The 22,670-nt window shown below is 41.5% G+C and overlaps 1 protein-coding gene across 1 annotated transcript in view; it reads right to left on the reverse strand.

The window, feature by feature from the left end:
* Positions 1-16,949, reverse strand: part of LOC130166478 (voltage-dependent calcium channel gamma-2 subunit-like) — a 66,626-nt gene extending 49,677 nt beyond the window's left edge. Inside the window, exon 1 of the mRNA XM_056372096.1 lies at positions 14,745-16,949. Coding sequence (XP_056228071.1) covers positions 14,745-14,955 — 211 coding nt within the window. The 5' untranslated portion in view covers positions 14,956-16,949. The remainder of the gene's footprint in view (positions 1-14,744) is intronic.
* Positions 16,950-22,670: the final 5,721 nt, after the last annotated feature.

Below are 22,670 nucleotides of genomic sequence, written 5' to 3' on the forward strand. Positions count from 1 at the left end.
CATAACAGTTGGATAATAAAAGAAAGTTCACCATTACCTCATCAGATTGTAACTTGTATTTATGTACCGGTGTGTGTGTGTGTGTGTGTGTGTGTGTGTGTGTGTGTGTGTATTTTACCCTCCCTCTAATGCACATCAATTAATCAATGGGCTAATGTTTCATATAGACGCAAGTGAGACTGGAAACACACACACACACACACACGACTCATCTAGTTTACAGATGACAGCATTGTTACTCCATCAGTTTGACCATATGTTCCCACTAACACAAACTCCATAATGGAGCGGCGGCGGCTTCACCCTGCGTTCGCACTGAGGAGCAGCTCGGTCGATTTGTCACTCCGCTCTGACTGATGGTGGGCGGAGCCACCGGCTCTGATGACATCTATCACGGTGATTAGCAAACTGACCCTTTACACAAACACGGCTGAAGAACACCTGAACACCACAGGTATTTAACAAGAGTGACTGAAGGTCATGAGCGAGCACTGGAATTACCAGCGTGCTTATCTATGTAGACGGACACACACTGAGCATACGTGATGCTCACACACACACACACACACACACACACTGAGCTCCCCGGTCATTCCCTTTGGCTCCTGATGTCTGCAGGATTAGGGAGCAGTCGGCCTGTCAGCACCTCTCCCACCAGGCGTTAAACAGACTGTGCGGAGGTGCCAACAGCTCCCCGCTACACCACACTACAACCTACTATACTGTAAAACAAAGAACGTGACATACTGTTACTACTGTAAAAACACCGGACTCCACTGTGAAACGCAGCACATGACATGTTGTTGTTTGTTGTAGCAGAAATCACTATTACACACTGCGGCTTACACTGGGAGATGGTGGAGCCCGACTTAAAGGAATCTGAGGGGTGACAAGATGATTAAAGGAATAAGAAAGATAATGTGTATAAAATGTATAATACTGGATACTTTATCTCATTATGCCTCTAAAAATCTTCAAAATAAAACACTGTGGGAAAAGATTTAAAACAGATTAATTTACTATTATTCAATATTACTAATCAACTTCATCTCGGAAGCAGAAATAATTACAGTAAACACTCATTATTAATTGATTTTTGTGTTCGCTGTCTTCACAAATCAGAACACCCCCCCCCCTTTTTTTTATTGTACATGTAAATAATGCAAACAGAAAGCTGTTCACATTGTTCTGAATTCACGGTTGAGATGTTAACAGGTGGAGTTTATAATTCAATATTGTATATTGTTGTGGGGGGGGGGGGGCACAGCCCAAATACTCCAGGTTTTAGGACTCCACAAACTCTGACCCTGTTAAACTGGAGCAGGTACGTCGGGATTCACCTTTTTGGTCTTGAACTGATGAAAATTACTTGATATTGAAATGAGAGTGAGAATCCTCCCACGTGCTGTTAAAGCACAGTCCATGATTTTACTCTTCTTACACTGTGAAACACTGGACTTCATATACAAAGTCATATCCACTGTGACTCTAGTCCAGCAGAGCCCAACCTTTTTTGCTTGTGGCCCCTGACAGTGAAACACTTTGCATATGTCTATATGGATGATGAGCAGCTCAGACAAAGAGTGATTTTTCTCTGTATTGATTTTCCTAGAAATACATTTTTTTTTTTTAAAAAAAAGCACAGATGAAGAGAAAACATTTGTTTTTCTTATTTCCTGTGACTGTTCGAACCCCTCAGATTTTCTCATGCGGCCCCTGAGCAGGGCCCTAAGCCACATGACCTATTTGTAGCCTCAGTGGAAAACAGCTGCCGTAGTTTCCTGAAGCAAAGAGCAGCAAGTGGTGTGTTTGTCTGAGCCGTTACTGAGAGTTTTGACGAATGTTAACCTTCTATTACACGGCGCACATGAAATTACATTTCACCACAATGAGAGAAGCTGAACTGTGCGTAATGCGTAATCATGGGGGGGGGGGGTCGGAGGTTTGAGGGAAGATCCCATTGCTTGTTGACACTGTAGTCATAGTATGCAGTCAGTGGCAACCACTATACATACTCCACCACCCTGGCACACTTGCCTCCTGTCACACCACAGACGGCTAACAGCTCTGTCCTGTTGCGTAACCCTGTTAGTGAAACACTGAAGCATCTGCAGCGGAACAAAAACACACCACTGGACACACTCCGAAAGCAATTTTAAGATTAACACTGGAGGCTTTGGATACCCTGCACACACACATCATATCACCAATTAAGATTCACACAATACAACACAATATAAACTGTGAGATCTGCCGACAATCAGCAGGATAAAATGGTATATACTGGCAGGATTTTAGATCTGAAGTCTGATCACTCCAACACACATTTTTATTTGGATTTTGCTTCTTTTTTTTTCATTGCCTTAAACTGTTAAATTATTAGGCTATTTATTATTTCTTATGTTTTTGTTTTGTCCGTTTGTGTTGTTTTGTTTTTTATTAAACTATAAATCACAATCAATGCATTTCAATATATAGTTTCTAACTCTACTTTCATGGCTGTAGTGTATTGTGGTTTTATGATAATGAAAACTTACTATTTTAATTACACTGTACATGTTAAAGCCCAACTCGGGACAAGAGTTGAAAATTAGTAATTGCTATAAACTCTCTACATCAGTTTCAGGCTTTGTATTGGAACTATGTTAAATTGCACGGTCCATATTAAATAAATAAATACATAAATAATACATTTCACTTAAACTATAGGAATTATTTATAAATGTATTGTTTTGTTGGCATAGGAAGTTCCAACACACTACTATATATAATACCCACCATATGTACATTTCTTCAGTTTGAGAATGAACTACTCAGGTTTCTATCGTTACTAAGATCACGGCCTCTGTGTCCCTTTATTGACATCTCTGGCCCTGTCTACTGGCCTGCTGCTAAACATACATATGGGCTTTGACAGAGTTTTGAATTATATAAAAACCCTGTTTGATTTCATGGGAAAATGCTTCAGACAAAGTCAGCTAGCCGTTCAGCAATGTCTCCGTTAGCAAGCCAGCTATATGTTTATTTCTATCACATTTGACTGAGAGCACCAAGTATATATAGCACTTCTGTAGGAGAGGGAGAGGGCAAAAACCTTAAAAACTTAACAATATATAACGGCATCAAAGTCCGATTTTCTTAAATGTCTCTAGATCCAACATCTTCCTCGAGCATTTAGTTCAGTGCTTTCTAGTTAACACTGAGGGAGTTGACTAGAAAGCACAATCTTCAGAGTTTTTTTGTGTTAATAATAGAACATGCTCATAAATGTTTAACGTGCACCTGGATCTGGATGATTATACATAAGGTACAGTGATAAACAAGCATGCAGTACATTTCTGCTGAGCTCACATTCAAAAGTTATCACGTTTCTTTATATTAAACATGTTGTAAACGCCTGATGTGTGTTAACGCAGTATGTCCTTGTGTCTCTGCTACACCTGTATCTATGTGCGTGCCTGTGTGTGTGTGTGTGTGTGTGTGTGTGTGAGATTGATGTCCCTCCCATGGTGCAGAGCGGAGTGTGTGTCAGTCCCAGGTGGTGTGTGTGAGTGCTCGTAAACAGTGTCTTTGATTGAGAGGCCGTGATGCCTGACAGGCGGCCTTGTGCTGCAAACAGAGCCGCTGAATCGCCATAGTTACGCAGCGTCGTGTGGCCGTAGATACCCGGCGCTGCCACGAGAGGAAAGCTGCTGCAAATAGAAAGGGGGAGGGGAGGGGAGGGGGGGACTGCATTAATTAGTTAATGAGAGATTTAACCACCAGTGGGTGATAGACCATAATAAAAATGATGTATATATACTGTAAAAACATACCTACTAAAAATGTACGATCACATGTTCAATGATTAAATTGATGTTCGCTACACTAAATGACGTGGTAGTATGTTTTCTGATACAACTCCATCATCTCTTACATTACAGCTGGGGCTCAAAATGCACGCCACATTTCACAAGATAATACAGCTTCTTTCTTCTTTTAAGTAAACACAAAGTCTGCAACTAGAACTAAGCAATTAACAGACATTGCAGACAAAACTCAAAAAAAAAAAAACCCTTAATACATCTAGGGACAATAAGATATTTATGAGAAAGTCCTATTACATAATGACTGGCTTTCCAATGCATGTGTGTAAATAATATCATTCATCTATGTTCTATTTACAGAAACATGTCAGGGTAAATATTTCCTCTACCCAGGCAAAGCTTTCTCATTATTGTGATTCATATGAAATAAGCTGAACAACAGATCTGTAGCACTCATCGGGTTGACAATGTGTTGGTTGGTCTTCGCTTCTAAATTAGAAACAGGAAAATTGTGATGAAACATTATGGAAAGATTCTTTTGTAAACCGTCTACCAAAATCAATTTCTGAATATATTTGAGATAAGAATCCAGACTTTCTGTTTGAAAATCATCACAAGTCTCAATAGCTGTTCATTAGTGGGTTGTATTTTATTTGATTTTTTCTTTAATTTGATCGCAAGGGTGGAAAGACTTAAAAACAAAAAGAAACAAACAATAGTTTACATGGTAGGAGTTTGTGTTCCACCCCGAGATTACCATTTCACAGCTTTCCAGGAAGCTACATTCGTCTTTTCACAGGGTCGATACGTACACATACACACACACACACACACACACACACACACACACACACACTTCAGCAGTGTCATGATACTGAGCAAAGCCAGCTTAGGCCAGAATCATTAACTTGACACTATAATCCTTATCTTTTATGGCATGTAGTTATGCATTACAACATATACCACATGTGTGTACTGAATGTATGCAAGCGATCACAAACATTCCCAAGTGTGTGCATGCTGGGAACATACAAGGGCCCATATAATCCTCACACACACACACACACACGCACATACACATTCATTCCATTATTTCCCTAAACTGCACAAGATCAGATGAGCTTCACCTGATTCTAATTTAAAATCTAATTTACACTAATTCTCACGTTGACCAAAAATCAAGTCTAAGCCTAAATAATGCGCACGTGCACATGCTATATCTTCTCACTATTCACACACATATACAAGTACACCCTGCGCTGTATATGCTGAAGTTTAACTTAGGAAAATCCCCATTTTTGTCAACCTTATTCACATAATTGTGGCTGTTCTCACATTGCATTCGACATCTTTGTTGAAGAGATCTGGGAAACACAAAGGTGGCAAAGCTACATATATAAACTTACATTTTAATTAATCCTTTCCCAACACTCGCCTGAGAAATTCAATGTTCCTTTAAATTTGCGCTAAAGAAAAACACAAAACCAAGGCTCAAACATAAAATAAACAGTTAACCTTAAGGGAACAGAATTTTTTTTTCTTCTCTAATTAGGAGGTGAACCCTCACAATGATGCTCTAAACAGCTTGTTATCCCTACTTGACAAATACAAGCACACACATAGATGTAGCACACCATAACATATACAGCTCTATACAGTGCATATTTTCTGCAAGTATGAGTTATAGCAACTGTTAAATCTTTATGAGAATGAAACACTTAAACAACATCATCTTTACACTTCAAATCATGCCCCTGTCATAGCTTAGGAAAACGTACACTGGCTAGTCCTAAACCCAAAGCTCATTTTTCAAATCATGGAGGACCTTGTGTTTTGTCAATCCAGGTCACTGCTGCTTAGATGGAAATTATTAAAGCAGGTGAGGTTTTCACAGGTTCAGAGGGTTCAGATGTCTTCAGTTACAAAATGATTTTGAGTGGGATGAAAGCTAAAATTGAATGCTGGTACAAACACATACACACACGGGGCACACACTCTCAGGCACTCACACCTCATTCCCAGAAACATATCTCCTGTCACACACACCTCGCTCGCTCTCAAACCCGCCGTGATGGAGATTAATAGCAGCATTTAAAGCCTGCTGAGCTCCACCTGTCAAGGCTGGGGCCCCCGGGGCAGCTCCAGTCTGTGCCTAGGAACGGGAGACTGTCCTGGGGCAAGATCCATCATGGAAGTCCACGACAGGCTGGATCTCTGGAGCCAGCCTCCACAGCTGGACCACCGACACGGGGCCATCCGTCCGGGATGACAGGCACACTGAGTGAATCCAACCGGAGCAGACTCGATAGCTGCTGGATGGAGGAGCGTGGGGACTGGGGGGGGGATATGTGATGGCTGCGCGGATATCAGGAAGCTGAAACGTGTGTGTATTTTTATCGACGTGCACCCCATTATGAGCACAAATATGCACAAACACATAGTTTAATATGTATGGAGAGATCTGGAATGCACTCTTTCCAAGTTTAGGTACTTAATGTGATATTTTTGCTTCGTCCATGTCGCTGCCTTTGTATGTACCACTCAGACTTTAAACCACTCTGATTATGTTTAACCACATCACCAAAACTGTGTTTGTGATGTTCCAAATATCAGAGCAATTTTCAACCAGACTGGGTGTGCAAAACAGATTTGTAGTCACTAGTTTAAGTATTTTAACACCAGTCAGTGTGTCCATCATTACACACTAAAACAGTTGCAGTTCTAGTTTGCAGATTTACCCAGCTCAGTTTTGGGGAAATGTATATCCAAAAACGTGTTGTGTGAGGTCACAGTAACCTTGACCTTTGACCTTTGGCCACCAAAACTTAATCAGTTCAGCAGACAGCAGCAGAAGACTCTTAGTTCTTCCAATAACGGCTGTATATGGTGATAAACGGGAACTTATAACTGTACAATGTGGATATCTGGTGATATCGGTTTGCTGTTGCTGCAAAAACAATGGCGGTCTTAGACTTTATAAGACAGGGAAAAACTAAACTGGTGTTTCCATTTAAATAAGTTATGAAGCTAAAAATAATTTCAAATAGGTTTTTGTGTTGCTTCGCTATGAAGAGTCTCCAGGAGTTGGGTGGTTGCAGCACATTGATGGCTGAGGTTTGACAGCTGCCGTGACCTGTCAGTCACTTCTATTACAGTATCAACAACAGCACGCCCACAGAGCGCTGCTGGATGCTGACTGTTTGCCAGCCTCAGTGCAGAGGAAGAACAATGGCTCTTATTTCCTTACCCAGCACTCCTCCATCATGAATCATACATCTTTTAGCATTTTTATTAAGGGGCTGTGGCTTTAATATTTGCTGTCCTTAAAAGTGGTTACTTGTGTATGTAAAACATTTTCGTTGTAACTCTAATGTTATTAAATGTAACAGTGTTTTTTGTTCATTAATCTGTATTTCCACAATGTTAAATGTTAAAACCACATGTTAAATGACTTTCTAACAAAGGAAGAATTAGCTTTTTGCTGTCTGTGTCAAGTGCTCAGCATGTAAAGAACAAACCACAAGAGCTAATATTAGTTTCTGCAGCAGAAAGAGCGCTCGAGCTGTTGGACAAGGATCACTGTCTTACCAGCAGCAACACGGGACGCAGTAGCATTACTTCACCAAAACCCACAGCAACATTTTCACATCATAAGGCAGGTTCGTCAGTCTGCTACTGATCAACGTGGCTGATCTTTACCTTTGAGTGTGTCTTTGAATACAGTTGTTCTGTTTGAAAACCAGTTTTTCCCTAGAGCCTTGAGAACTGTGCGTTAAGCACGGTGCTGGAGCTGGGAGGCAGTTAGCTTAACTTAGCATACCGCGGCCTGTTTGAAAACATGGACTCTCATTGTATCTTGTTAATTAAATTTTCACACAAAATATTGTATAAAAATGACAACTTGATTGTGTGAAGAAGCAAGAAACAACATGCTAATTAGTTAGCATTGGAGGTGTTGATAGGTGTATGCTTCCTTGTGCTAAAACAAGCTGACTGTTGCATGGCTGTAGCTTCATGTTTAAATATGAGAGCGGTATCAATAAATATATTTCACGTCACGTGTCTATTCTATTAGTTTCAGGCCAAACTCATGACTTTTTTGTTAATATGGAGTTGTAATGACAGTTTTACATTATTCCAATGTCTAATATACTACATACTGTATGCAACTTAAACCAAAATACTGACAAATCCATAAGGGAGACAAACGCTGGGGGAGGGTTTACTTACAGTTCTGTAGATTACAGTATCAGAACAGGTGCATCTTATCCAGAGTTACACCCTGGATATGTTGTCCATACTGGCTTCATATTGTATTCTGTGTATTCAGTATTCTGTATGAACTGAATTTCAGACTTGTAATGCTTAGTAAAACACCTTAAGACAAAATTACCTGTGCTGAGTATCTAAAATACTTCCTGTATTTCAGCATCCAAGGAGAGCTTAATGCTAAATATTATCGTTATTTGCACATTACTATTTTTATACATACTACTATAAAATATACAAAAACTGCTGACTGAACTCGTAGAATGTCAACAGAAATAATATAACATGGAACAACATAAACAATAACCAAATATAATCAATACTTACAGGTTTGATCATTATCTGACCAAGAGAATAAGAACCCACCACAGCAGGACAAAATGAAAGGTAACTATTTGTCCCTAAAATTTGGCGTGCAGGCTTTAATTTGAATTGTAAGCAAAATGATCTTATTAATTCATCATTTAATTTGTCTGTATTTTCATCATCATATTCTTTTCCAAGTCTGGCAGCCTACAGATCCCAGATCACACATAATCAGACGACTTTTGAATAAATCTGCTTGTAATCATCACTTCCCAACCCATCACATGAAGTAATGAGGCCTCAGATAAAACACCAGTGTGTGTTTTTTTGCAATCAGATTACATGTCATTTTTCTAGTGCCCGTCCCTACCTACAGTTTGTCTGACTGGTGCTTGATATGAAAGATCATATGATTTTTTATTCTAACCAGATTACTTCAGGAATCAGATTACATGCCATTTGTTCTCCCCATCCATTAAACCCTCAACTGGGGCTTTAGAAGAGGTGGTCTGCATTTTTTTTTTTTTTTTTCTTTGTGTAAGCGGATTATTTTTGTAATCTGATTCCATGTAATTAGTTACTCCCTATCCTGGCGTATCACTAGCTGGGGCTTTAGATAAACAGGCGGCGTGGAGAGGCTCTGTTGCCGATCAGCACGGCAAAGCTAACGGAGCTGATGGCTATTAGCATAATTAATGTCATTGCCGTAATGCACTCCAATTCTGAGACAGCTGGCCACACACACACACACACACACACACACACACACACACACACAGTCAAACCCTTACATTTGTATACAAGCCTAAGCATGACAGCAGAGACATAATCAAATCTGCTACGTAGAACTCAAGGCTCAACATTAAAATGTCACGTGTGATCTTTCCTGTTCTGTGACGCTAACGTGTCACTGCGATGACAAAGGTGCAACAGTCAGTCAACTCACTGTTATCTGAAAATAATGTACATCATGTCCCAGGCATTAAAATAAAAGCATACACTGTGACGTATTATGTTAAAAGCCGGGGCAAGATAGGTTAGATAGAACGTAGGCCTGTGTGTTAAAGATAGCACAGGATGCCTGAGGGGGTGTGACAGCAAACCAGGGCTGCCTGCTCTTTCTCTCTCTTGTTCTTTTTTTTCTCTCCCTCTTTTTCTCTTTCTCAACACCTCCCAATTTCTCTCTCGTCCTCTCTCTTCCTCTTTCTCTTCTCTGCACCACGCAGCTATAAAGCAACTGTAGCTCTGAAGGCGAAGCACACGGAGCGAGCTGGATCTGTCTCAGATTCCTCTCTGCTCTTAACCATTTCAAATCTCCGGTGCCAAGGACACCGAGCGAGCTTAGAGTGTGAAAAGTAAAGCCACTTAGCGAGGAAAATAAGCATATCACATGGAGTGAGTTGGCGTGGCTGCATTCACATCGACAAATGTGTTGGTGATTTGACACAATTTTGCAACCTCGGCCAAGAATTTGTGTTTTCTGTCTTAAAAAATAGACACATTTTGTCCTCAAACTCAAGACCAACCGGTGTCTAAGTCGTTCCAAAACTTGCAGCGACAGCAGATTTATTCCCACGACATAACGTGTTCACATGGCTGATCGCAGGTACACTAACTTTTATCACACCTGCACCAAATTAGTCAATTTTCAACAGAGCTCGAAGAAGCAGTGATGTGGAACAAACCGCTCACCGTTTTCTATCGGGTACTTTCAAATAAAACCGGCTAATCACTGAGAAAAGAGAGCGTTGGTGATGCTGTGTGGAAAGAACAAGTACACGAAAGACGGAAAGTGTTACCCTGTTCACTTTTCATGGACTAAACAAAAAGTCGACACTTTCTGTGGTATCTTTTTTTTTCCCCCCTTCTCGTAGAAAGTCATGATCTGTAGCTCAGTTTCATTCTGGGTGATGTAAGAGAGCCGAGAAACCCAACAACTTCTTTCTATCAATTTGCAGAGGTTAAGCTAGCGTTAGCATTTCTTCACCTATGCCAGCAGTCTTGTCGAGCTACACTTTTGCTCCCTAGAGGCTGAAGAGCTGATGTTTATGATGCTTAGACATTTCTTTTGTAACTAAGCATCAAGACATAGCAACCTGTTCTTACTTGTGTTAGTTTCAGGTATTGCGTCGGCTACCTTCTTTTTTGTTGTTTAATACCAAACAGCCTCACGGAAGTGAGCGACACCTTATACGACGGTTGTGGTGGAAGGTGTTGGAAGTGTAGCTGAGAGTGTTTCCCACTCCAGGGTTACTAAAAACTATTCCCTGTCTGTTGCAGTTACCTCCCGCAAAGGTCTCTGAAGGTCATCCAGAATTCACAGAACCATAGTTATATTCGTAACTCTTGTTTTGCTTTGCCACACCCTGTAGGTGTGTACGGTGTGTTCTTATTTACACGTTGCAATGCACTTATCTGCATGAATTATCTACATGTGTGTATCAGACTTGGGAGATTTGGAGCTGTAGTTTGAAGCTGTGTTTTAACCAGGCAACAGGGTTTGACACAGACTGGTTGACAAAGCAGCACAAGCCTGGAAACCTTCTTTTTTCTAACATAGACTCAGACAAAGGAATACCCTGGACAGCCATATCTCAGGCCCGACCTTTTCACCCCATAAAGGGTCAATAGGTTTGAGATGTAGCCAGCGGCAAGACAATGACAAAAGCTTGGGAAGCAACAACAAAAATGTAAAAATCAATTGTAAAACTGATGGAAACGAATGTAATCAGATCCTCTCTTCTACTTCTAGTCCTGGTCCAAAGCACAACTGGAACACTACCCAGCATACCATGGAACCGAGCCATGCTGTTTAAGGCAAGTAGTTGTAGCCGAGTAAAGTGACATCGAAGCTAAATATGTTGATGTTTAACCTAAACAGATCAAATGTGAGCAAGGAATTGTGTAAATCTGTATAAATTACTATAAATGATAAAAATGTGTTTGAGAAATTCATGCAGATTTTGCAGGAAATAAGAAGACAGCACAAGACATACAGTATGTTTCAATCTGTTCAAGGGTAGTAGCCTTATATTAAAAATTGAGTTAGCTACTGTAGCAGAATAAGTAATGTAGCAAAGGAAGGAGGCCAAGAGTTGGTACTTAGGAAAGCTGAGTAAATGTACCTTTTTCTAGGGCGGTGGAGTGAAAGGTTACTGAATGCACTCATGTAATTTGAGATTTACAGCTGTCTGTCTGTTGCAATGTTTTAAGCTTCACCTGCACATGGTGTGCTGCAGCATCTGCCCCGTTGGGAGCAGAATATCACCTATCAGGACCTGAAAAGACGGCAATCCAGGAATAGTTTCACCTGCCTCGAACCAAACACAAGGAAGCAGAACACAAGCCAAATCTTCCCCGTGGTATGAAGTGAAACTGGAGTGTAAAATAGCAACAGTGTGAAGCTGGAGATGAGTTTAATGACATGAAGTCCACTGGCAGGATAGCTGAGAAACACAGGAGACACGACTGCTGCTTGAGCAACCTCCAAGACTTCATGATCAGCATTTTTTTTTTTTTTTGTATGAGTTAATGGGGTTATATTGCGTTTTCAGACGAGTGAACTGACATTAAATTTGAAACTAGTTCTCACTGATTAACATGCAGAATTTAAATGTCATGTGCTTTACTTGAGCTCCAACTTTGCTCATTTTCTGTAATGTCACATCCAGAAAATTTAGCTAGCTATGTTGTAAAGCTTACTGTTCCATCACACTGCTCCGCTTCCCCGCATGAGGTTTAAAAAAAGAACCATCCGCAGTACTGATGCAGATCAGACGAAGATAACGACATGAGGAGAGACTCCTGCTACACATGCTACTGTTGCGTTAGGATTAACTGAGGTGATGAGCTCGTTACTGTTTTGTCTTATACTAGATCTGAATGTTACACTGAGGCCGTGCGGGATGGGGGCAGGGGGGGTGAATTAACCAGGTGTGTGACAGGATCAGACCGAGTGAGGTCACAATAAGAGGGATTGACGTCACAGCGTCCACACCGTGACTGGACACGCATGGGTGCACACGGTCGCACAAACACAGGCCATGAGTAATAGGTGGGTGCTCATCATGACCTACAGTACAACAAACCACGGAAAGAGTTTCGATTCGGTGTCGCTCCTCGTCGTTATTACTTCTGACGATGGTAATTTACAAGGTATTCACAGCATTAAGTCCCGCGAGAAGCTCCCTCGCAACACGAGCACAGCATCAGTGCACAGAGTATACATACAAGTGAGGTCACCTCTCCATAATGACAGGGGCTATTATGGTGGCAATCAGAGATGAAGACCAAATGAATCATTAGAAAAATCCATCAAAAAGCACTGAATCTGTGTCATCATCATCATCATCATCAGCAGCAGCAGCTTTGTCCTGTGAATCAGGTGAATCTGGGGCAGGCTATTGTGTGATTCAGGATGAAGATGGATCACACATGTATGGTGTAAGCATGTGTGTGTGTGTGTGTGTGTGTGTGTGTGTGTGTGTGTGCCTGTACTGCTATCTTTCAGACTTTCTTGGTCCTCTCTTCTTTTTGAGGCGTAGGCCTTGAGGTTTGAGGTTAAGGTTAGAATTTAAAACAGGCCACTAGGTTGAAGTTAAGAGTTACAATTAGATATCCGGTTGCTCTGTTGCCGGGATCAGGACTGGGAAGGGCTCAGATTACAAGCTCCAAACACAAGTTTCACATTTTCACACTTAAAGAGGCATTTCACAGTTTTTCTTCTACACCACTATAACACTGCATCACACACTACAGCGTGTTTTGCTTTTTCTCTCAGATGCGCTCGGATACACCCAACACTTCTCATTTAAATTTGGAAGGCATGTTATGTGGGACAAAGCCTCAGCTCCCTGACAAAACCCATACACCAGTTTCTTGTCCCTGTACAGTCAGCATTTCAAACCGTTTTAGACTTTTGGAGTTAAAATCTGGGCAGCTGCATTTACAGATTTCAACTCAAGCAATAACAACAGATGTGAAGTCTCAGGTGGAATATGAAAATGATACTTATAAGCCCGTCACACGTCCAGATACTGGGTCTGACCGAGGCCCCCGGACAGAGCTGTGTGTGGTGCAGTCAGACACAGCACAGAGTCATATAAATGTGAGTGTTTTGGGGGTCTCTGTAATCCTTCCTCCTCTTTCAAAACACATTCGAACATTCAGTTGGATCTTACATGAAAGTTCAACAGTCAGATTAACTGTTAAAGAAGTTCTCACCTTTTTTGTGTGTGTGTTTGATACTATCCTCTTTGCTGTGGTGTGGTGGGGGATTTTCACCGGTGGTCACCTGTTGGATTTATCTCTGGGACCAATATGCCCCAGTACACTGCAGGTAATCATCCGCCACATACACAGCAACAAGAACATTCACACTCAAAGGGTAAAACAACCATGAGAACTGGCTTTGTTCCTCATTTAGACTTGCACAGGTTAGCTAATGCAAGGCTAGTGATGGAGAGGAGGAAGGATTACTGAGAGTACTAAACAGTCCCTACATTGACATGGGCAAGAAATATTAAAAAAGTGTTAATCGATCCAATGACGGCCTGCTGGGTGATTCAAACATCTGGCTTATCTGTGTGTCATGAAGATAACCACCTGAAGTTTTACATATCTTTTTTTCCCTTTCAACAGTGTGTAAAACGACAAGCTTCTAGCAGGGACTGGTGGGTATACAAAGCAGCTGTATACCTGGCATGGATCTTGTGGTGTCCTGTGGGGGATTCAAAGTGAGCTGCTCTCTGCTGGGACAATTTAAAAAAAAAAAAAGAACAATCTGCACAGCAGCCAGGACCGACAACTGAAACCCTGGACAAGAGAGGAACCAAAAGGACCATTTGGTGGACGCTCCATCCAGATCACCTCAAAGGAGGAAGCTGTATTCATCTCTCAACACTAAGTTAAGTCTTCCTACACTTCACTAAATGGAAAGGGATGAAGGATGCTGCAATTTGTAAATGAAAGGTACCATTTTGGAATTGTGCAGAAACACAAGCGACTTGCAATACCACTGGCAAAAAGGAATATGATGTCAGAGGTTAGATAGATAGATAGATAGATAGATAGATAGATAGATAGATAGATAGATAGAGCAGAAATGTGTGTGTAGGTTAGAGAGAGTGAGCGTTTGCATGTGTGGAAATGGATGCAGAGCACATACAGAACAATGTGGGCATGTGAGCATATGTGTAGGCATGTGAGTGCAAATGCAGGACTGTGTGTGTGTGTGTGTGTGTGTGTGTGTGTGTGTGTGTGGGCATGTAGGGATCGATCTGCCTGTGTGCCTGAGCGTGGTAGGTGCTGCCGGTGTATCTGCGCATGTATGTGTGGCTTCGCCCCGGTGCATCCCCGGCTCACCTTCCAGGCAGCAGGTCCTCCAGAGGCCCGAGTGCGTCATCACCTCCTCGTTCTTCTTGCTGGTCTCGTTCTCGTTGGTGCTCTTGATCTTGCAGACGCCGCGCGAGTACAGCCAGTAGTCTGTCCCCACGGCGATGGTCATGAGGCTGAAGGCGGCGAAGGCCCCCACCGTGGTCAGCAGCATCTGAACTCCGCGGTCAAACACGCCCATGTTGCCGCATTCCACGAAAGGGGGGCCCCCTTTCCTCTTGATGTACAGGAAGTAAATATTTGTGAGTTTGCGTCGCCACGCCAGCTCGGAAAGCGGGGGGTGGGCGGCGTCGGGCGGACGACGGTAGCGGGGGGCCGCTGGGGGGGCGGGGGAGTTAGGGGAGCTCGGGGGAAATCGTATGGTTGGTTTTGGGTGGGGGGGCAGCAAACAGGTGAAAATTAAGATGAGGGTGAAGGTTCGGGGGTGGATGGGTGGCTGTTTGGCCCGGCAGGTGGGTCAAACAGACTTTGGCGAGGATGACAGAACCTTCAGCTACAAAGGTTCCTAATTTCTAGTCCTCAAGTGGCAGTAAGTTGCCCTGCTCTGGAAAAAATGTTGACCTAAAAACACAGGCTTCTAGCAGATCCCTCAAGAGACCTGGTCTGGGATCTAGGCCTACTTTGTTGAGTTGGAAGGCCTCTAAACGTCAAACTCTGAAAAAGGCCGAGATAATGAGAAGATGGAGGATTTTGCTCCTCTTCTCTGTGGTCGTCTCAGGCCTGAATTTGGCTTTTCCGAGCTGACTAAAGCAGTTACATGTATTACAATCCTCACAGCTTCGACGGTGATGTATGGAACGATGTGCACGTAGCGCTTGATTTTTTTTTTTTTTTTTCCCCACTCAGGCCGTCACATACAGCCTAACACTGTCACTCTGCTGCTCACACACAGACACACACACACACACACACAGACACACACACAAACAGACGCGCAAACACTTGCTCACGGAGCCAAACTTTCAACCGCACACACCTGTACATGGACAAGCACACGCATACATGCAGTGTGAATTAATTCATACTGAAAAGGGATGAAGAAACATGGGGGTGTGGGGGCGGAGAGTGGTTAAGACTAACACAGTTGGCGGCCTGATTTCTTTAAAATGGCCCCAAAAAAAAAAGAAAAGAAAAGAAAGAAAGGCAGAAGCAGAGACCTCCAACAAACGATGACACAATTCAGGATGAGATCTGACTACCTTGATGCAACCCAGTGGATCAGTGAATTATGGAGGCTCATCTCAGGCTTTTCTGAACAATCAGGCTATCACATGTATTCTGTGGGAAGACGGTGACGGGAGACAAGACAGACAGGCAGGGCCCAGAATATGTGGAGAAAAAGCAAAAAAAATAATAAGGACTGGATGTGCTGTAAGAAATGAAAGAACAGACTCAAACCAGCAGAATCAAGCGCTCCCCCAAAATCAAGGACAGAACGATAAATAATGCCAAATAATCAGCTGGTACCATGACTGCCATGAAAACCAGCCATTCCTTAAGAGATGAAGGAAAATAAACCAACCAGGGACGATCAACCCCCTTTCCAAATAAAAAAAAAATCAAGCCAAAGAGAGGAGGAAAAATGTTAAGTTATGAAAATCAAACGACAGCCTGCTTAGTTTTCCTTTTTCCTAAAATTCTGATCCCCAGTTTCCATATGTGGTCCCTAGACCTTTCTCCGGCGACAGAGGAAATCTGCTATGGGGGGATAGAGGCAGCGGTACCGACGGCACACCGCGGAGAGAGGGGCGCATCCAGGCGGAGAGGCCGAGCATCACCGGTCATGCAGCCGGTCGCAGGAATGAGGAGGACACGGAGGGATGGACGAAGCTTCCCGGAACGTCAGAGCCTCTTCCTCCAGCATCCAAACGATCCTAGACGGTTATATCACGGCCAACCGGAGCACACCGAGCGCACACAGACACACAGCCGTTCACTGTCATCACATGAAAATCATCAGAAATCATCAAAAGCAATGATTTTTTTTTTTTTTTTTTTTGGCAAGGCTGTCAGACGTGGTTGGGGGGAGATTATGTGCGCAAAAAAAATTATAAAATTTCAAGTCGAGCAACACACCAATCCTTGGTTTCCTCGTTTTTCTTCTTCGCAGAGCTGAGATAGAAGTGGAGAGAGGAGAGGAGGAGGAGGGGGTGGATGATGGTTAGAAGCAGAGGACGAAAAAAAATCGACACAACCAGAGAGCGAGGAGGAGAGAGAGAGAGAGAGAGAGAGAGAGAGAGAGATGTTCCGTGCGCAGCAGCAGCAGCACTTTACGCAAAAACAAGCGCACTGCAAAAAAAAAAAAAAAAAAGTCCTTTTCAACAAGTAAGTTCATCCAATGCTGAATTTCTCATTTTCCTCAACACAACAACAAAACGTGTCAGCCTGGTGAGGCCACCAACTTGTTTGGAGAATTTTGTCTTTAGATTCATTTTACTTGAGTCTTTTGTTGTATGTTGAAGGCAAAGCAACTGTGTTTGTACAGGACCTTACAGACACAAAGTGATTTACATAAGCTGAAGAAATGCATTAAAAGAATGTGTAAAAACACAAAATAAAATCAGTTAAAACAGAATAAAATGAGTCCAAACGATACAAATTCTATTGTGTATTTTAGTTACAGTAATTGCAATAGCAAGAAGAAACAGCATTCTTTCAAAGAAATTTGGCAAACAAGTTAAATTATAGAAAATGATGAATGATTTGATGAATAACCAAAATTTTAGAAACACTATCTCCCTATACGCTAAAAATAAAGTCTCTAAAAATGTTTAAATTATTTAATGTCGCATATTTTATTAATTGAGTGAACTATTCAATTACATCTTTTTTGTTGCATTTAAAATGAGTCGTTCTTTCAAAGAAATAGGTGTAAGTGGAAATCAACAACTGCTTAAAACTATCTAAACTCTTAAATAAGTGTGTAAGAATATTCGCTGTTTTCCCTTTAATTAGCACCGATTTGCAAAGCTATTTTCTGGAAACTTCCCGAGGACTTTTTTTCTTTAAATAGCAGACCTCTAGAATGAAGCATTAGCATTTTATTTCCCAATTAAAGATCCATGTTGTTTCAAAGCTCTCTCCACGCTGCCAGGAATACTCAATCTTTAATTTATTCATTTGTGCTGGCTTAAAAGTCAAAGGTTTTACGTCTAAAAAGACTGGGCTGAGCCTAAAAAGAATTGTCTATGTGTAAGTTTTTAAGTGTAGATATGTGAGCTTCCTCCCATGGTTACTAAACCCCTTACAGTCCTGACCTCAATGGCAGCAATGGCCTTGTTAAAAAAAGACCTGAATGTAGAACAGATGACTTATTAAGGCAGATATTTTTTGCAGTATGGTTGCCTTAAACCGCTGAAGGAAATCTGGGGTTAGATTGTCTGGTTTATGTAGAACAAAAAAATCTGACTGCATTTCATGAGGGCAGCAGGTGTATCTAATGTTTATAAAGATACACAAACCAAGTTCAAGTCCCTTCGGCAGCCAGCCCTCCACCCTGCTGGAGTGTCCTCCAGCAAGGCACCGCTCCACTCGCCCCTAACAGCCTGTGGGGCGCTGCTCCGTGGCTGACCTCCGACCTCCGGCCTCTTCATAGAAGAGGGGGCACGAAAAAAAAGATAATTTTCTGACAGGGATCAATAAGGTGTCACATTATTACCATCAGCAGGGTTATTATTTTCCAACAGACTGACGTGTATTTTAATTTCCTGGCGAGGGGAAGATGTGAGACACAAATGATGAAAGGGGCGAGTGTAAAACACCTGACCGGGCGGTTAAGGGCTTGGATGGCTTCAACAGAAATAGATTGGTTAGGCTGTAAAGCTCAGTGATCCGTGGCCTGTATGTTTGACTCTGTCATATGTTTCATATCCCCGCGCCTCGCAGAAAAGACAATGATTCTCATACTGTCACAACCACTGAAATATACTTCTTATTATATTTAGAGACATGCTCCAAAGGTTATTACAGAGTCTACAGTGGAATTAATTCATTTTGATATACAGTACACTTTATAATGTAGGTATGCATGCGCATGTAGATGACAGCAATACATGTAGGCGGAAGTATTCTGCACAAAAACAGGAATGGGAACGAATATATCCGCATGTGTGGCTGGATAATTTTCAGTATGTTTTCAATTATAGCTCGAAATATATTCTGAAGTTTGTTTGTTTATGTTGTTATTAGTCACATCCTGTTCATCCTCACAGTGCACCATGGTTACTGCTGCCTCTTCGTGGTGCTGAAATGGACAGCTCCCTCACTGGATCCAGAAGCACGGCAACTGTCTCCCTCTTGTGATAGGCTGCTCCGTAGCCACATGGTATTTTCATGGGGATTGCCAGGGATATAGACACAGATGCACACACACACACACACAAACACACAGATACTCAGTGCAGCAGGGCCTTCTGAGTGGAGACAGAAACGGTCTATAATTTCCCTCTCGATGTCATGTGAAGGTGGGTTGAGGTCTGGTAATGATTTGGTCGTTGTGGATGCATCAGGTTATCGTCCTCATGTTTGAGATGCTTTCTTTCCTGATTGCTTCTCTCACTGGCCTCTTGCTCTCAGTGAGAATAAGCAGATTGAAAATGGTTAAATAGCTAGTGACATTATATTGGTTTTCGTAAATATCCACCCTGCTCTGTGAGGCGTTTCTGAGCGAATCGCTCTCACCTCTGCACTTTGGTGGGAGTCGAGCAAAAAGAGTTTCAGATCATTATCACATCAGATCAGTAAGTAAATGAACAGTGCTGTGAAAAAGTTTTTAGGAACTGAAAGTAAAGTGAGAATACTTTCAAAAATAATCCCATATACTTTAGTTTTTAGTGCAGTAAACAGAAAAAACCTCAATCAAATTAATATTTGCTGTGACCATCCTGGATATATGTGGCCACAGTCTTTCAAGGTACTAACTGTCAGATATATTTGTTCAGAACATCTTGGACAACTTCTGTCTCTTCATGTGATCCCACACTGACTCTTGCTTGTTCGTCTTGTCTCTGAAGACAGGTCTTAAGGGCTCTGGCTGAATGTTTGGGGTCGTTGTTGAATGTTGCAGAATGAATGTGGGACCCATTAGATGCCTCTCTGATGGTACTGTGTGGTGGATAAGAATCGAAACGTCTGATGTGCCTAAAACCTTTTGCACAGAGTGTAAGAGTGTTACGAGTTGAAATCAGTGGTTCCCTACCTGATGGTCAGGATGTCTTATAGGGTTGCTGCACAAAATTATATTTATTCTTTAAGATATTTTTTTAAATCGCCGGATAATTTTACCTCTTCTTGCCTCTAAAAATTATTGAAATAATAATTTCTCAGTTGACTTGTCAAAACATATAAAGCTCTGCAACCAATGATCACAACTCAGTTCACAACTAGATGTTGCTTCATGTCAAGGGTTCACAAGCAAGAGAAAGAATGTCCCATCCCAACATATTGATCCTATTTATGGTGCCACGGTCTGGATTGTGTTACACAGGAACAAACGAGTGTACAGGCTTTCAAATGTACACTGGAATCTGGATGTTTGTACTGATACTGAGTGGATTATCTTTATTTAATTAAAGCCAGTTGAAACTGAAATTATTAGATAAGTTTTAGTTTTGCATTACTTCAAAACTAATACTACAAAAATCGTGTGAGACACACAGTACAAAAATAAAAGGAAGTGATTAATCTCAATTTCAGACTTAAATACCAAACTATCTCTGAAACAGCAGCAAGTAAGATGGACTTATAATTTTAAGACACATAGATTCCTTTCATTTAAATAAAAATAAAACTAATAATTGTATTTATATGTATTTTTCTCACAAGAGTGATATCCCAATAGGAAAGCCAGGCAATAATGAGTTTAACCATATCAATGTACATGTAGAGCTCCATCCAAGTAGAAAGGGAAATAACTAATCAGAACATAGCAAGCTGAACCGTAACCATCTACTATCAAGGTCTTGAATGACAGGTGAACTGATCCTAATAATGGCTAAGATTCAACAAACAAAGTGTGAAATCCTGATCTAAAGAGAGTGATTACATCCTGGCACCAAGAAATAGATTTGTTTATGACGTTTCAGCAGCTCATATCCTACAAATACAGCAGCAGTGTAGCTGTGGGCCATACAGTACAAAGGCTAACTCACAGAGGAAGTGCCATTCTTACACAATATTTCACAATTTCTAGGTATCAAATTTCAGATTTTTCACACTTATCTCTTGCTGCCATTTGTAGCCTCTGATATGCAAAGTTGCTCGCTGCAGCTTTAGCTACAAGGCTGCTACTGGTGCAGGCAAGAAAGAGCAATTCAGGAGACCAGGAGTGAATATATAAACTGAGAAGCGCAGCGTAGCAACCGGATCAGCCTGTCAGTTCATGCATACGTCCATCCAGCATGTTTCAAATGATGCCTGAGACATCTACTGTTAAAGAAACTCGGAACAATGGATTGTTCTAGCACTTTCAAATTACACTAAGTTGCCTGTTGGGGATGTTATAATTAAATGTCAAAACTTCAAACTTTGAAAGGCCATAACTGCTGCAGCACTAGTTTGATCTGTGTGTAATGAGGGAGGCTCTGCTGGCCCACAGCTGCATACACCATTTGTTGGTGACGATGTGCAGCCGACAGTCTATACTTCTGCTTCTTTTGTTGGCCTGCACACATGTCCATACATGAAACTTCAACATGCAGCATGCTCCAATGATGCAGTGATATTTCTTGGTTGTTTTTATGCTTATGCTCCCTTACATTAACTTTTTTTTTTTTTTTTAACCTAAACTTAACCAAACCTTAACCTTAAAATGAAAAAAAATCTAATTTGAATCCTGTCCTCTCCATTTTGGAAGGCAGTAATAAATGATGCTGTCTTGCTGATAATGGCGCCATATCAGATAATGCTCACATGGTCATTTTGGAAGGCAATGACAAAGGTAATTGTTCAAAAAGTATAATGATCAAATGTGCAAAAATTGATGGGATTTGTTTAAGTGGGAGTGCCTAAGTTTCCTGAATAATTTCGAAAAGTACAGCAAGGTATTATGATATTGCACTATCAATCATTCTGAAAGAGCAGATTCTACATCTTTCAAATGAGCGTTGCCTCATTTAGTGACGCAAATCCTTTAGCCTAATAACATTTCATACACTGAGTGAATTACAATTACAGCAACAAAACTAAATCTGAGATCCTGAAAGACACACAGGGAATGACGAACATGAACGGTTTCCAAATGAAAGACACAAAAGATCTCCACAGAAGAGACGAAGCTGCAGATAAGAGTGGGAGGAAGAAAGTGAAAGAAAAAGATAGAGAGAGAGAAAGAGAGAGAAATAGAGGCAGAGCCACAGAGAAGAAGAGAGAGGCAGAGAGAGAACAGTCTGCCATGTTGGCCGCCCTCCCTCCTCCTCCTCTGGGGTCTAGAGGACATGTTTAACATTCTACTCTACTCCTCCTCCTCTCCTCTCATCCAGCCACAGCCTCAAGTCCCTGCTGCACTCTGGTTACTGATGGCCAGAGACGAGAGGAGAGGCACAGAAAATCCCTTAATCATGACCAGCGTGGCATTGTTGCTGCATTGTTGTTGCTACATGTTATGTTCTCATTCTGCACAAGCGACGGATGACACAAGTGCAGTTTGTCTATTGTTTTGGCATTTTCAAGGCTTTTATCCCGTCTTTTACCTCTAGATCAATGCAAGTTTGTCAAGATGCTCAATGCAGCAACAAATGTGTGTCTAAAATGGAGATCTGTAGACCGATATGGTTTAACAGGAAAAAAAAATTCTTTATGTTGACAAACAACATTCAAAATCTGCTGAGGCTTGTCTTACAGTCTGCTGTCAAATTAGAATTGCCTTTGTGATTTATTTCACTGGAAATGCAATCTGCT

Source organism: Seriola aureovittata, chromosome 3 (genome assembly GCF_021018895.1).
Source record: "Seriola aureovittata isolate HTS-2021-v1 ecotype China chromosome 3, ASM2101889v1, whole genome shotgun sequence".
NCBI lineage: Eukaryota > Metazoa > Chordata > Actinopteri > Carangiformes > Carangidae > Seriola > Seriola aureovittata.